Source organism: Mytilus galloprovincialis, chromosome 3, assembly GCF_965363235.1.
Source record: "Mytilus galloprovincialis chromosome 3, xbMytGall1.hap1.1, whole genome shotgun sequence".
Lineage (NCBI taxonomy): Eukaryota > Metazoa > Mollusca > Bivalvia > Mytilida > Mytilidae > Mytilus > Mytilus galloprovincialis.
The window spans coordinates 84144536-84159659 of record NC_134840.1 but is presented as its reverse complement, the minus strand read 5'-3'; the positions used below and the strand labels follow the sequence as shown (position 1 = coordinate 84159659).

Genomic DNA, 15124 nt, shown 5'->3' with positions numbered 1-15124 from the left:
ATACATTGTAAAATAACACTAGATAAAATGAGAGCCATTATATACAGAATTATAAGAGACTATTAAAATGCATAGATATAATACACAATATGAAATAAAATACTATTTACAATATATAAAATTTCTACGTCTTTTTAAAATCAATTGACAGGTTTTGGCACACATACGTATCATCAGAGACATACATACATGTGTATATATGTCTCTGGTATCATATTTACATCTGAGAATAAAAACACTAACTTTTGATTATCATCTAAAGTATTAAAATTATCATTAAAAGTTTCAGCAACATGATATAAATGGTTTCTAAAATCGTCATATAGAGGACATCTTAATAAAACATGCGCTTCATCTTCAATAAAAACGTCACATATATGGCACACTCTTTTCTAAAACAATATTTTCATATCTCCCTGTTTCAATTCTTAGGGGAGCAACACCACATCTAAATTTGTCGAAAGCACTTCTGTGACTGAAGGGTAAAGCTATTTTGCAGTATTCCTCCGGTTCAAAATTTTCCTTAAACAGTCTGTAAGTTCGTAGCTTTTGCCACCTCTGCCCGATATAGATTTGTCAGAATGTAAAACAGCATGCCAATTATCGACATGTTTTTCGCATGTTTTATGCATGAAGGTAAAAACTGAAAGTCTTTCTGATGCATACTATTACTGTTTTCCTTTTTTAAATAATATGTTATGTGTTCGGAAAAATAGGATAAAAATGTTTATAAATATTAAATTTATATGAAAAAGTGAACAAATATGTATTTTAATAATTAAGGATCTATATGCCTTAATAAGGAAAATGACATGTCCTTGAAATGATTAAACACTATGTCTAGATACAATTCTATTCAAAATAATAAAATAAAAGAGCATTTCAAACTTTGTAAACAAAACATGTCTCATATGATTTTTCATTTTTCTCATCACTTATATGATTTGACACTATCATCAATCCAGTTTCTCTGTTGATGTCTATAGCAAAAAGATCTTTGATTCCACCAGCAACTGATAGTATTGTCTTACAGATCTTACCATCGGGTGATACTACCAGTATACTGTTGTTTCCAGCAGAGGCTATATAAACAAAACCATTTTTGTCTAATGTAAGTCCTCGTGGACTGATCATGTCTTGATGCTGAAATGTCCATAGAGGTTCACCAGTAGCTTTGTAACAGCAGACTTCATTCCCACTGGAATTGGTACCATAGATATTTCCTTGGAATAATGAAATACGATACACTCCTCTCATTCCTTCTAAGATTGTATGAGACATGTCACTCAGATTCACTGTAGTACACTGCCTCCAACTACTGATAACCAAAGTTTTACCATCACTTGCTACTCCAAAACATTCATTAGAAAGTTGTATTGATTGAATAATTTTACTTCTATTTACATCCACCAGGACTGTCCGTTTTCCTAGTCCCAATGTGACAGCCACTGTATTATTCCTGACAAGGCAATCATCATATGGACACTGTTTGAATGTTACTACTTTTCTGATAAAAATGCCATCATTTCTGAATAACAGTAGTTGTTTTCTGTTCCTATCAAGTATTATAAATTTACCATCAGGTAATATAAGACAGGCAGTTATATTTAAAGTCTTAATGTCTTCTGGAATTGTCAGTCTTGTCAACAAGGATGGTTTTATTTGTTCCACTCCAGGAACTTTTGGAATCAAGTGCTGGGCTTGATCTTTTCTTCCAGTCTTGATTTTCAGAGTAGAAGTGGTGGTATTGATATTGATAATTCCAAATGAATTGACATCTTGTAAAAATGATTGTAGAGCAGATGAAAGGTTGACCTCTAGATTTTTTTCAATGAAGTGGTCTCCACTTTCTAAATCTTCTATATATTTTGTCGTTTGTGATGTAATTTTCTCAATCTCTCTTAGAGCAATAAACCTTTGTAACTCTGAAGTAGATTGTGTCGTTTCGGAAAACTGTATCTGCATTTGGTTTATCTGACTGGCTCGCTGTTCCATTTGTTGCACGAGAGTGGCCATGTTAAATGTCAGTTTTAAATGTTTACACTCTAAGTCATTAAGTAAGTCTTGCTCTAATTTGTTTAAGTAATCATCAATCGACTTCCTCATATACCGTATTTTCTCAATGGCTTTGGTGTTCTGAGTATTGGTTGTAGTGATCCTGGTTTGCAGATACTTTATGGCTGTATCTATGTTTTCCTTCACATCCTTTAAATCTGTTTCAAAAAGTTGCACTGAGGCAGATGATTTCACTTGCTGAAGGATATCTGACAAAGGTTTCATTTCTTGACACATCTTGTGTTTATCAGTGACACACTGAACACAGCATGGACAGGCATGGCAAGAACAGTAAAGTTCAAACTTCTTCTTGTGGTCTTGGCACTGGCTACTTATTTCTTGCATGAATGTAGGTAACTTTTGGTAATCATCAGCTGACATGGTTTTATGGTTTTTAGACAGATGTGACTTGCTGTGAGGTTTTTCACAGTCTCCACAAAATAAAACCTCACATTCTGTGCACCATGTGACTGCTGAATTGGAGATTCCATCGTCATTGCAAATTGTACAAAGTTGTTTGACTGATGAGGCCATTAGTTTTTCTCTTTACATCTGAAATATATGGATAAAAGCTCTCTAATATGAATATGCTGGGAGTGAATGGGTTGTATAACAAATAGTTTGCCGAAAAATATTACTGTATTAAGTAATCAGTATTATGAATAGATTCTTCATGTCCCGATATCTCATGACAAAACATATGCTATAGCTATATATATTAGGAAACTGTAAAAAGAAAAAAAGAAAAAAAAGTTATCAACAAGACAAGATCTTCAAAAGTGCAGCTATCCAAAGTTATCAGTTGACTCCTTGAAGGAACTTAAATGACGACTTTTATCATTTTTGTTTTGTTTTCACGTACTATCTTAAAAACTATAATGAAAAGATAGATTTCTTAAATGCAAATTTGATCAATAAGTACTACATATCTACAAATAGGTCAAATAGGAGAAATTGTTAGTCCGCTCCCTGTAAGAATTATTGAGAACTTTAGATTGATCGAAAGACAAAATCTATTTGATTGAAGAGGTATGTCAACTTCTAATATGAGTTATTGTCCTTTAAGATGGATTTTTATGTCCCATCCCCTCCTAGGGGGCATAATTTTTGTCGGTCTGTGTGTCCGTTTGTTTGTTCAGTTGTTCTTTCGTTTGGCTGGCTGTCTGTCCCACTACAGATTTAAGGTTTTGGTCAAGTTGGTTTTTGATGTAGTTTAAGTCCAATTAATTTGAAACTTAGTTCACACATTGCATATGCTATAACCTTTCTTATGCTTATGTTCAAATAAAGTTTTGATCCCAGTTTCACAGTCCACTAAACAAAGCAAATGAAAGTGCTAGTGGAGGTTAAAGTGTTTTTCAAAGTTTTTGGTCAGGGTAGTTTTTTTAGTTTTTGATAAAATTGAAATCCAATCAACTTGAAACTTAGTACATATGGTCCCTATGATATGATCTTCCCAATTTAAACGCCAATTTATAGTTTTGACCTCAATTTCACGGTCCACTGAGCATAGAGAATGGTAATGGGAGTGGGTCATCTATGTACTATGGACACATTCTTGTTCCTTTTTAGTTTTGTTTTGGGAACCAAAGGTATGTTTGCATAAGAAAACTTCAAACAGCAAAAATTATCAGCTTTACTAGATGTACAAATAGATCATATCTGAAATTGATAGTTAACTTAAATGATATTTTATCCATTTTTGAAAATCAAAAGCAGAGAGACCATAAACAACAAAAAATAATCAGTCAAACATCTACTCTATATATAATCTTGGAGAGTCCACCCAGATATTTATGAAGTTGCACCGAATGATCAAGTTGAGAGACATTATAAGACTCTTAATTTCTAAACTTGAGTTCATTCTCGGAGTGACACTGAGAAATTAAAATATCTAGAAAAAAAGAATGTACTATCTCCTTGAAATTTTTGAACTGTGTCAGAATAATATATAAAAAAAAGTAAATTTTCCCTTTCTTGTGTTGGACATTTATTATGTTTTTACTTTCTGTTTTAAACAATCAAGGATTTCTTGTGTTATGTATAGATATACTATTGCCAGAGTTTAATGATATTTTGATTTTAGTTAATTAAATAAATGTGCAATTGAACTATTTGAACATTCTTACCATGAACATTTTGACGGAAAGGAATTTGAACAGGGAAGTAAAATGTCCAATATCTGGGACACTTACGTATATTATTGATTCAAATAGAAATTCTTATTCCAACAGTTAAATGTCTTTGTATGAATATAAATTTGATACACTAATATATATTTTTTTTTATTTAAATGCGTGTTTTTTTCATACTTACTTAAACACACTCAACAAGTTTGAAGGCTTATTTTAAATTATTCTGATTTTTTCTAGGTTTATGAATAACTAAGTTTTGATGCATATTTTTTTTTCAGATTTGCTCCTTATCAAGGATTTTCAAAGTGTAAAATATGTAGATCTTCAGTTCATCAGAAAGGATCTCATTATTGTCAAGGTGAGTCAATATTTCACTCTTCAGTGTTTTAAATTAAGTAATGAAACCTTGTTCAGAGAAATAGATAACTTATGAAGACAGAATCTATTTTTTCAAGTGAGTCAGTTATATCAACATGATCTTTTCTTAGATCAAAAGTGATTCAACCAAAGCAATTTTGATTTCCATACCTATTTTTTTTGGTGATTTGTAACACAACTGTAATAAAATATATCACCACAAAAATAAATATTGGAAAAAGTTAAACACCTAATAATCTTAAAGATTGATATCAACTTGGGTTAAATCAAACGGAAATAATTGCGGCAATAGTAACTTAGTTTATGAAATTTCTTTTCCCCTGTTTCATATGGAATATCAAAATAACTATAACCTTATATAACCATTATAGAATAAGGTTTATCTTTGAAAGTTTTGCTTTACATTGTTTCTTTGAATAATATTAATAGCATTTATCATCTTTTGTTTTTAGGATGTGCTTACAAGAAAGGTAAGTTTCTGCTTTATTTTGTTATACCAAAAAACATTAATATATAATGATATCCAAGCAAGTAGTAATAATTTTTTAGTGTGTTTGTCCTTCTTTCCGTTAATCCGTCCAATATCAGGTTTTGGTTAAGGTTATTTTCAATGAATTTGTGGTCACAACAGCTTGAAACTTTGTGTACATGTTTATATTTTCACGGTTCACCAAACAAGGACACATGATGGTGGGAGCATTGCATGGTTTCCCCATGTACATTGTACCTGCATTTATTTTAAAATAACACTTTATAATGCTTCATTGATGGAGTAAACTGAAACAACATGCCCACATTGTCATTTAAAATGTAAAAAAGTTTATGCAAAAGAACATTCAAACTCATAAACTGACAACAAACATCATGGCAAAAATATTCAGTATTCAATAAATGAATCCAGTTTCTGTTTTTTTTGTAGGTATTTGTGCAATGTGTGGGAAAAAGATAATAGAGACAAAGAACTACAGACAGACATCAGTATGATTGGTGATCATGACAATGTTTTGTGATAATGACAATGTTTGGTGACAATTACAATGTGTAGTTATAATTACAATGTGTGTTGACAATTACAAAAGTGTGTTGAAAATTACATTGTGTAATAATAATTACAATTTGTATTTTTTCTATTACATTTTCTGAGCTTAAAAGCACAAAGAAATAACAAACATTTGTACCACTTATTTGTTAGTTATTGTAAAACATTTTGTGGTCTGGATAAAATGTATCTTAGTTCAGGGTCATGGTCCTTTTTTGAATGACATTATTTAATAACCATCAATAATTATGACATTTAAAAGTTAGACAAATCTTTTCAAAGTAGTTGATGTCTTTGTATGATAAGGATACTTTAGAATTTTGACTTTTTCAGACATTTATTGAAATGATTACCTCACTTTTGGTCAAAGAAAAAAACAGGTAAAACGAGATCAGATTGGAAATCCAAAATGTTTATTGCTATAAATGAACATTTTAACCTTAAGGAATGAAAAAAAGAGAAGATTTCAGTAAAATTACATTTTTTTCAATGAGTTTGATAAATATAGAAAGTTTTACTTCATATTAAGAGTTCAAACATCATGCTTTAAATTTATGTTTGTACTTTGTATTCACCATTGAATTGATTGTATTATTTTCAAAACATGATTTTACATTGTTAAAAGGAAAAAAAAATCTTTTCATTATCATGCACTTATTTAAAGGAAAAGATATTGTTTGTCTTTGCATAAATGATGATAATTGTTTTAGGTATGAAAGTTAAAGTGTACATTGGTATCATTTATATTTTAAAAGTTGTTCGTTGTTATTTAATGTGGGTCTAGGATTGCCGATTTTTCGTAAGCGTGACACGGGAAAGTCAAATTATTGTGCCGGGAAAACGGGAATTAAGGTCTAGCGGGACACAGGAAATTACAAAAAAATGAGAATTGCTTAGGTATATAGTATAAGCATGATGCGTGAATCTGACAAAACAGTAAGCGTGATCCGGGGTTCAGAACCCCCAATGAGACCCCCTTATATCAGTGTAAATAATTATATTTATCAAGGTAGATGAACACTGAATTGTTTTTACAAAGCTTAACGTTAGAATTTGAAAAAAAAATGTATTTGTGTAAAAGTATCAAATTCAAAATGCAGGGTCGGATCCAGCCATTTTAAAAAGGGGGGGTTCCCAACCCAGGGCAAAGGGGGGTTCCAACTTCCAACTATATGTCCCCATTCAAATGCATTGAGCGGCCAAAAAAAGGGGGTTCCCTCCCCCTCCCCCTGGATCCGCCAATGAAATGCTTGGAAAAAAACTAGTAATTAAAAATTAAAACTGTATGATAAGAATAAAGAAAAGCTATCAAGCTGTCACATTTTTATTTTGAACAGATACAGATATCATCAGGAATTTTTGTTTAAACGTATTATGATGTGTTTAACACATGTACAAAATGTATGTTGACTATAATTTTTTTAATAAAATATTTAAGAAAAAAAGCGATTATTGTTTTAATTTTATTTATGTTGAAGAAAATTTTATAATAAAAATTTGTAAAGATATTTGTAAAAACTAATAATCACTGTGTATCATCGTACAGCGGATATAGGTACTAACAAAGCGGGCATTATTGATTTTGAACTGACACGGTAACGAAAATCTTTGGTTTGTTTTATCAGCATTCAGTATACATTTCTCAACATCTGAAATTCCTGCTCCAAAAATTAAAAAAGGATACTGATTCTGTGGTGTTGTTGGCGGTGTTAACTAACTTCTTAAAAGCTTTATACCTTAGAAGGTGGAAGAAATGGATGCTTCATACTTTGTATATCGATGCCTTATGTTACAAAGTTTCCATCTGTCACATGTCCATTGTCCTTGACCTTATTTTCATAGTTCATTGGCTACTAGAAAAAAGTCGAGTTCTTTTGTAATGTTATTTTCTCTCTTTTTATGATTTAGTATATTTAGTGTATGGAAGGATTGTAAGGTGTACATTTCCATAAAAAACTATAATACAATATTGTATTTGTTGGAGCAGGTGAGCAAGCATTGACCTCGAATTACACAATACATACTGCTTTTTGCATTTACACTTCCAGTTGTTACAACCGCCTTTACATTTGCAAGAAAGAAAGAGAAAGTTGTTAATCAGGAATTTGTGTAACAGACATAGAAGAGTCATCAATAGATTCTAGTTAGTTTCTGCTGAAAAAGGAGGGCGAAAGATACCAAAAGGACAGTCAAACTCATAGATCGATAACACTCCTGATAAATTACCAACTATTGTCCCCATCTGATAGCCAAGATTTCCTACTTCCACTACAAAACCTTGTATATATATTCCACAAATTGGTCGATGCTCGGTCATACTGTGGAATTGGGACGATAACATTGTTTCCAACAGATAATTCGCTCAGTTTCCGTTTTGTATTTCTTAATAGGACATCCGCTTGGTTTGTTGGCCAGAAAATTTGCACGAATGATTGGAGTTTCGACTTCCTCCGATACAACTTCAATAGTTGTACAAGTTCATTCAGTTTAACTATCCAGTTACAGAATCGTTAGGTTCTCTTTCTGATTTTACCAATTCAGTATCTGTGTTTTCATCCGTGCCGTCAATTTCAATTTCACTGTTTTTCTTTAAATCCTCTTTGAACACTTTCTTTAAATCTTCCTCTGTTTCAAGACTTGGCAAAAGTTCCTTATGCAAAGAAGATGGAGTCAAACCTTCAGACCACTGTTGTGTGTCATATGACACCAGAATTTGCTCACTCTACAGACCCTTGACTTTGCGGATGTCTTGGTCGACCATGGACTTTTACTAATTTTGACCATAACGATTTTGTTTCAGTAATTATATGTGCAGTGAACTCTCTCCCATTGCCGCTTTAGAGGATATGGGATGCACCATAGACTGAGAAGAAAAATATCAAGTAAATGATAAGCAACTCCAATGCCTCTTTTGCATTTTACTTTAGAAATCAACTCATGCAATTTGTCTTTGGTATTACTATGTTTGTGCTTTGTTGTGTTATTTTCAGGAAATTGCTGAATTTTTTGATAGAATTTATCATGTTGATCAACAATGCTAGCTATTTTATTGAACACTGCAAATTTTACTTTTGCAAATGATCATTTGAAAGACCAGTTAATAGGAGTTCAATTTATAACATAAAGTCAATATAAATGAGTCAATATGACTTACAAATCGCATTGAAAAGTGTCTATAGTGTATCAGTACTTTATTAGCACAAAAACAATACGATAAATTATTGTACACGTTTTAAGTTAATTTTAGTCAAATTTTGTCCAAATTATATTTTGTACAAAGTACATATTGTACAAAGTCAAAATACCAATTATAATTTGTACATTTTTTTTGTACAAATTATAATTTGTTCAAAATGATAACTTGTACTCTATTATGGTTTGATCTAGTTCTCAGATAAACAATAGGTCAATTATCATATTTAGTGTATGGAACAAACAAAGTTGTACATATAAAAAGAAGATGTGGTATGATTGCCAATGCCAGAGAAAACTGTCTACAAGAGACCAAAATGACACAGAAATTAACAACTTTAGGTCACCGTACGGCCTTCAACAATGAGCCATGTCTGCCTGGCTGTGTTTATATTACATTGGCCTCAATTTCATGGCTTATTGCTCAATGTTGATTTTGTGGTTGGATGTCAGGCACTGCTAGCAACAGGACCACTATATTTGGTGAATATAATGATTATAGGGTGTACATGTCTGTCTAGCTTGGTTTATTTTACTCACTCGGCTCTGACCTTGATAATGTTAAGTTTATGTATAAACCTTCACATTAAAGACTTTCATCTGCATTTGTTTGCACTTGTTGTTCAGGGGTTGTCGTTTGTTGTGGTTCACAAGTGTTTATCCTTTCTTGTTTTTTTTTTTTTGTGTATGGATTAGTCTTGGTTTTTGTGTTTGAATTGTTTTACACTAGTCATTCTGGGGCCCTTATAGCTTGCTGTTCAGTGTTAGGGTATTACATCTATGGTGTTAGCCAATGCTCTGTGTCGAGGCTGTACTTTGACTATTGTACTTTGACCTATAATTGTTTACTTTTCATACATTGTGACTTGGATGGAGAGTTGTCTAATTGGCATACCACTTTTACTTATTTCTATTTCAACATAAATTCAGGCATAAGTAAATTAGGCGAGACATTTTACAGTGTGCACTGTCTTGACAGGAAGGTTAACATAGTATAGTTTAGATTCAGTATCGAGAATATTTACACTACAACCAGTTTAGCTTAATACGAACATAGTCTCAGACATTTAAATTATTTGATTTGCATTCAATGTTTTATTAAAGTCTCATCTCTCAACAAGTACAATCAATCTTTATACATTGTAAAATAACACTAGATAAAATGAGAGCCATTATATAAACAGAATTATAAGAGACTATTAAAATGCATAGATATAATACACAATATGAAATAAAATACTATTTACAATATATAAAATTTCTACGTCTTTTTAAAATCAATTGACAGGTTTTGGCACACATACGTATCATATTTACATCTGATGATAAAAACACTAACTTTTGATTATCATCTAAAGTACTAAAATTATCATTAAAAGTTTCAGCAACATGATATAAATGGTTTCTCAAATCGTCATCTAGAGGAAATCTTAATAAAACATGCGCTTCATTTTCAATTAAAAACGTCACATATAAGGCGCACTCTATTTTCTAAACTGACAATATTTTCATATCTCCCTGTTTCAATTCTTAGGGGAGCAACACCACATCTAAATTTATCGAAAGCACTTCTGTGACTGAAGGGTAAAGCTATTTTGCAGTATTCCTTCGGTTCAAAATTTTCCTTAAACAGTCTGTAAGTTCGTAGCTTATTGCCACCTCTGCCCGATATAGATTTGTCAGAATGTAAAACAGCATGCCAATTATCGACATGTTTTTCGCATGAAGGTTAAAACTGAAAGTCTTTCTGATGCATACTATTACTGTTTTCCTTTTTTGAATAATATGTTATGTGTTCGGAAAAATAGGATAAAAATGTTTATAAATATTAAATGTATATGAAAAAGTGAACAAATATGTATTTTAATAATTAAGGATCTATATGCCTTAATAAGGAAAATGAAATGTCCTTGAAATGATTAAACACTATGTCTAGATACAATTCTATTTAAAATAATAAAATAAAAGAGCATTTCAAACTTTATAAACAAAACATGTCTGATATGATTTCTCATTTTTCTTACCACTTGTATGACTTGACACTATCATCAATCCAGTTTCTCTGTTGATGTCTATAGCAAAAAGATCTTTGATTCCATCAGCAACTGATAGTATTGTCTTACAGATCTTACCATCTGGTGATACTACCAGTATACTGTTGTTTCCAACAGAGGCTATATAAACAAAACCATTTTTGTCTAATGTAAGTCCTCGTGGACTGATCATGTCTTGATGCTGAAATGTCCATAGAGGTTCACCGGTAGCTTTGTAACAGCAGACTTCATTTCCACTGGAATTGGTACCATAGATATTTCCTTGGAATAATGAAATACAATACACTCCTCTCATTCCTTCTAAGATTGTATGAGACATGTCACTCAGATTCACTGTAGTACACTGGCTGCCACCATCATTGATGACCAAAGTTTTACAATCACTTGCTACTCCAAAACATTCATGAGAAAGTTGAATTGATTGAATAATTTTACTTCTATTTACATCCACCAGGACTGTCCGTTTTCCTAGTCTCAATGTGACAGCCACTGTATTATTCATGACTAGGCAACCATCATATGGATACTCTGTGAATGTTACTACTATTCTGATAAAAATGCCATCATTTCTGAACAACAGTAGTTGTTTTTTGTTGTTTTCAAGTATTATAAATTTACCATCAGGTAATATAAGACAGGCAGTTATATATAAAGACTTTATATCTTTTGGAATTGTCAGTCTTGTCAACAAGGATGGTTTTATTTGTTCCACTCCAGGAACTTTTGGAATCAAGTGCTGGGCTTGATCTTTTCTTCCAGCCTTTATTTTTAGAGTAGAAGTGGTGGTATTGATATTGATAATTCCAAATGAATTGACATCTTGTAAAAATGATTGTAGAGCAGACGAAAGGTTGACCTCTAGATTTTTTTCAATGAAGTGGTCTCCACTTTCTAAATCTTCTATATATTTTGTCGTTTGTGATGTAATTTTCTCAATCTCTCTTAGAACAATAAACCTTTGTAACTCTGAAGTATATTGTGTCGTTTCGGAAAACTGGCTCTGCATTTGGTTTATCTGACTGGCTCGCTGTTCCATTTGTTGCATGAGACTGGCCATATTTGATTTAAGCTGTGAATGTTTAGACTCTAAGTCATTAAGTAAGTCTTGCTCTAATTTGTTTAAGTAATCATCAATCGAATTCCTCATATGCCGTATTTTCTCAATGGCCTTGGTTTTCTGAGTATCGGTGGTAGTGATCCTGGTTTGCAGATACTTTATGGCTGTATCTATGTTTTCCTTCACATCGTTTAAATCTTTTTCAAAAAGTTGTACTGAGGCAGATGATTTGACTTGCTGAAGGATATCTGACAAAGGTTTCATTTCTTGACACATCTTGTGTTTATCAGTGACACACTGAACACAGCATGGACAGGCATGGCAAGAACAGTAAAGTTCAAACTTCTTCTTGTGGTCTTGGCACTGGCTACTTAGTTCTTGCATGAATGTAGGTAACTTTTGGTAATCATCAGCTGACATGGTTTTATGGTTTTTAGACATATGTGACTTGCTGTGAGGTTTTTCACAATCTCCACACAATAAAACCTCACATTCTGTGCACCATGTGACTGCTGAATTGGAGATTCCATCGTCATTGCAAATTGTACAAAGTTGTTTGACTGATGAGGCCATTACTTTTTCTCTTTACATCTGAAATATATGGATAAAAAAAAAGCTTTCTAATATGAAAATGCTGGGAATATATGGGTTATATAACAAATAGTTTGCCGAAAAATATTCTGTATTAAGTAATCAGTATTATGAATAGATTCTTCAAGTCCCGATATCTCATGACAAAACATATGCTATAGCTATATATATTAGGAAACTGTAAAAAGAAAAAAAGAAAAAAAAGATGATCAGCAAGACAAGATCTTCAAAAGTGCAGCTATCCAAAGTTATCAGTTGACTCCTTGAAGGAACTTAAATGACGACTTTTATCATTTTTGTTTTGTTTTCACGTACTATCTTAAAAACTATAATGAAAAGATAGATTTCTTAAATGCAAATTTGATCAATAAGTACTACATATCTACAAATAGGTCAAATAGAAGAAATTGTTAGTCCGCTCCCTGTAAGAATTATTGAGAACTTTAGATTGATCGAAAGACAAAATCTATTTGATTGAAGAGGTATGTCAACTTCTAATATGAGTTATTGTCCTTTCAGATGGATTTTTATGTCCCATCCCCTCCTAGGGGGCATAATTTTTGTCGGTCTGTGTGTCCGTTGTTCTTTCGTCTGGCTGGCTGTCTGTCCCACTACAGATTTAAGGTTTTAGTCAAGTTGGTTTTTGATGTAGTTTAAGTCCAATTAATTTGAAACTTAGTTCACACATTGCATATGCTATAACTTTTCTTATGCTTATGTTCAAATAAAGTTTTGATCCCAGTTTCACGGTCCACTAAACAAAGCAAATGAAAGTGCTAGTGGAGGTTAAAGTGTTTTTCAAAGTTTTTGGTCAGGGTAGTTTTTCAGTTTTTGATAAAATTGAAATCCAATCAACTTGAAACTTAGTACATATGGTCCCTATGATATGATCTTCCCAATTTAAACGCCAATTTATAGTTTTGACATCAATTTCACGGTCCACTGAGCATAGAGAATGGTAATGGGAGTGGGTCATCTATGTACTATGGACACATTCTTGTTCCTTTTTAGTTTTGTTTTGGGAACCAAAGGTATGTTTGCATAAGAAAACTTCAAACAGCCAAAATTATCAGCTTTACTAGATCTACAAATAAGTCATAGTATCTGAAATTGATAGTTAACTTAAATGATATTTTATCCATTTTTGAAAATCAAAAGCAGAGAGACCATAAACAACAAAAAATAATCAGTCAAACATCTACTCTATATATAATCTTGGAGAGTCCACCCAGATATTTATGAAGTTGCACCGAATGATCAAGTTGAGAGACATTATAAGACTCTTAATTTTCTAACCTGGAGTTCATTCTCGGATAGTCCGAGATTACTCTGACGTCCAACGGCTGTTTTGCCAGACAAGCTGGGGCCGTGGGACAAAACAGTCGTTGGACGTCAGAGTAATCTCGGACTAATTCTCGGAGTGACACTGAGAAATTAAAATATCTAGAAAAAAAGAATGTACTATCTCCTTGAAATTTTTGGACTGTGTCAGAATAATATATCAAATAAAGTAAGTTTTCTTTCCCTTTCTTGTTGTGGACATTTATTATGTTTTTTACTTTCTGTTTTAAACAATCAAGGATTTCTTGTTTTATGTATGGATATACTATTGCCAGAGTTTAATGATATTTTGATTTTAGTTAATTAAATAAATGTGCAATTGAATTATTTGAACATTCTTACCATGAACATTTTGACGGAAAGGAATTTGAACAGGGAAGTAAAATGTCCAATATCTGGGACACTTACGTATATTATTGACTCAAATAGAAATTCTTATCCCAACAGTTAAATGTCTTTGTATGAATATAAATTTGATACACTAATATATTTTTTTTATTTAAATGCGTGGTTTTTTTCATACTTACTTAAACCATGGAAGTAATATTGAATATTACTTCCATGCTTAAACACACTCAACAATTTTTAAAGAATCTCCAATGTGTGTAATCACACAAATCTGATAAATATAATTGTTTCAGTTTACATTCAATTAAAACAACTTTCATATTTTTTTAATTTATTAAACATCTTAAAAAAAATATCAATTTTGAATAAGTAGTTAAACCTTTTTAATGACAATACATGTAACCCCTCAAGGCAGATGAAGAACTGCATGATTTAAATTATAGAAACAAAACATTATTTGAATCTGGAATAATTTTGAATTCTGGAAAATTGATAAGAAATGTATGATGAAAATAAACCAAATTAATGAGACACTGAGGGGGAGGGGGTAGTTAGTTTATACAGAAATAAAAGCAAAAGTAATTTGATGTCGTGCAAGAAGGGCTAAACCCCTAAAGTTGGTTAGTTTTCATCATACATTTCTTTTCGGTTTAACATAGTTTGAAATTATTCCAGAATCAAATATTTGCTTTTTTAAAAGTTCAATTACTTCTTAAAAAGGAAACATGTTTGGACAAAATATTTCATTCAGAAATACTTGTGATAATACTAATAAGACAAAAATATATTTTTTTGGCACCTCCCCTAAAAATTAATAAAGCTATGACCGCTTAAATAAACACTATTTGTAATTTTAGTCAATTTAGGTCAAAACATTTCATAATCTTCGTGTGTTTTTGTCATATTTAACCTTGGCCGCCATCCACTATCCAAA

The 15124-nt window shown here is 31.7% G+C and overlaps 2 protein-coding genes and 1 long non-coding RNA gene across 3 annotated transcripts; 1 reads left to right on the top strand and 2 right to left on the bottom strand.

Moving 5' to 3' along the window:
- Window positions 1–742: 742 nt before the first annotated feature.
- On the bottom strand, window positions 743–4225 carry LOC143069184 (uncharacterized). Its single transcript, XM_076243688.1, has 2 exons — window positions 4185–4225; window positions 743–2607 (listed from the first exon to the last, which is right to left on the bottom strand). The coding sequence occupies exon 2, from the start codon at window positions 2587–2589 to the stop codon at window positions 883–885; it is 1707 nt and encodes a 568-aa protein (XP_076099803.1). The 5' UTR covers window positions 2590–2607; window positions 4185–4225; the 3' UTR covers window positions 743–882.
- A 240-nt stretch (window positions 4226–4465) lies between these two features.
- Window positions 4466–7056, top strand: LOC143069183 (uncharacterized). Its single transcript, XR_012976341.1, has 3 exons — window positions 4466–4548; window positions 5021–5038; window positions 5488–7056. It is a non-coding gene; the product is annotated as an uncharacterized LOC143069183 (long non-coding RNA).
- Window positions 7057–10642: 3586 nt separating this feature from the next.
- On the bottom strand, window positions 10643–14239 carry LOC143069182 (uncharacterized). The gene is made up of 2 exons (XM_076243687.1): window positions 14185–14239; window positions 10643–12501 (listed from the first exon to the last, which is right to left on the bottom strand). Exon 2 carries the CDS (start codon window positions 12481–12483, stop codon window positions 10774–10776), a length of 1710 nt encoding a protein of 569 aa, XP_076099802.1. The 5' UTR covers window positions 12484–12501; window positions 14185–14239; the 3' UTR covers window positions 10643–10773.
- Between the last annotated feature and the right edge of the window lie 885 nt (window positions 14240–15124).

Excerpts from the sequence above, each read along its gene's own strand:
- LOC143069184 (XM_076243688.1), bottom strand. The coding sequence starts at position 2,589 with ATGGCCTCATCAGTCAAACAACTTTGTACAATTTGCAATGACGATGGA.
- LOC143069182 (XM_076243687.1), bottom strand. The coding sequence starts at position 12,483 with ATGGCCTCATCAGTCAAACAACTTTGTACAATTTGCAATGACGATGGA.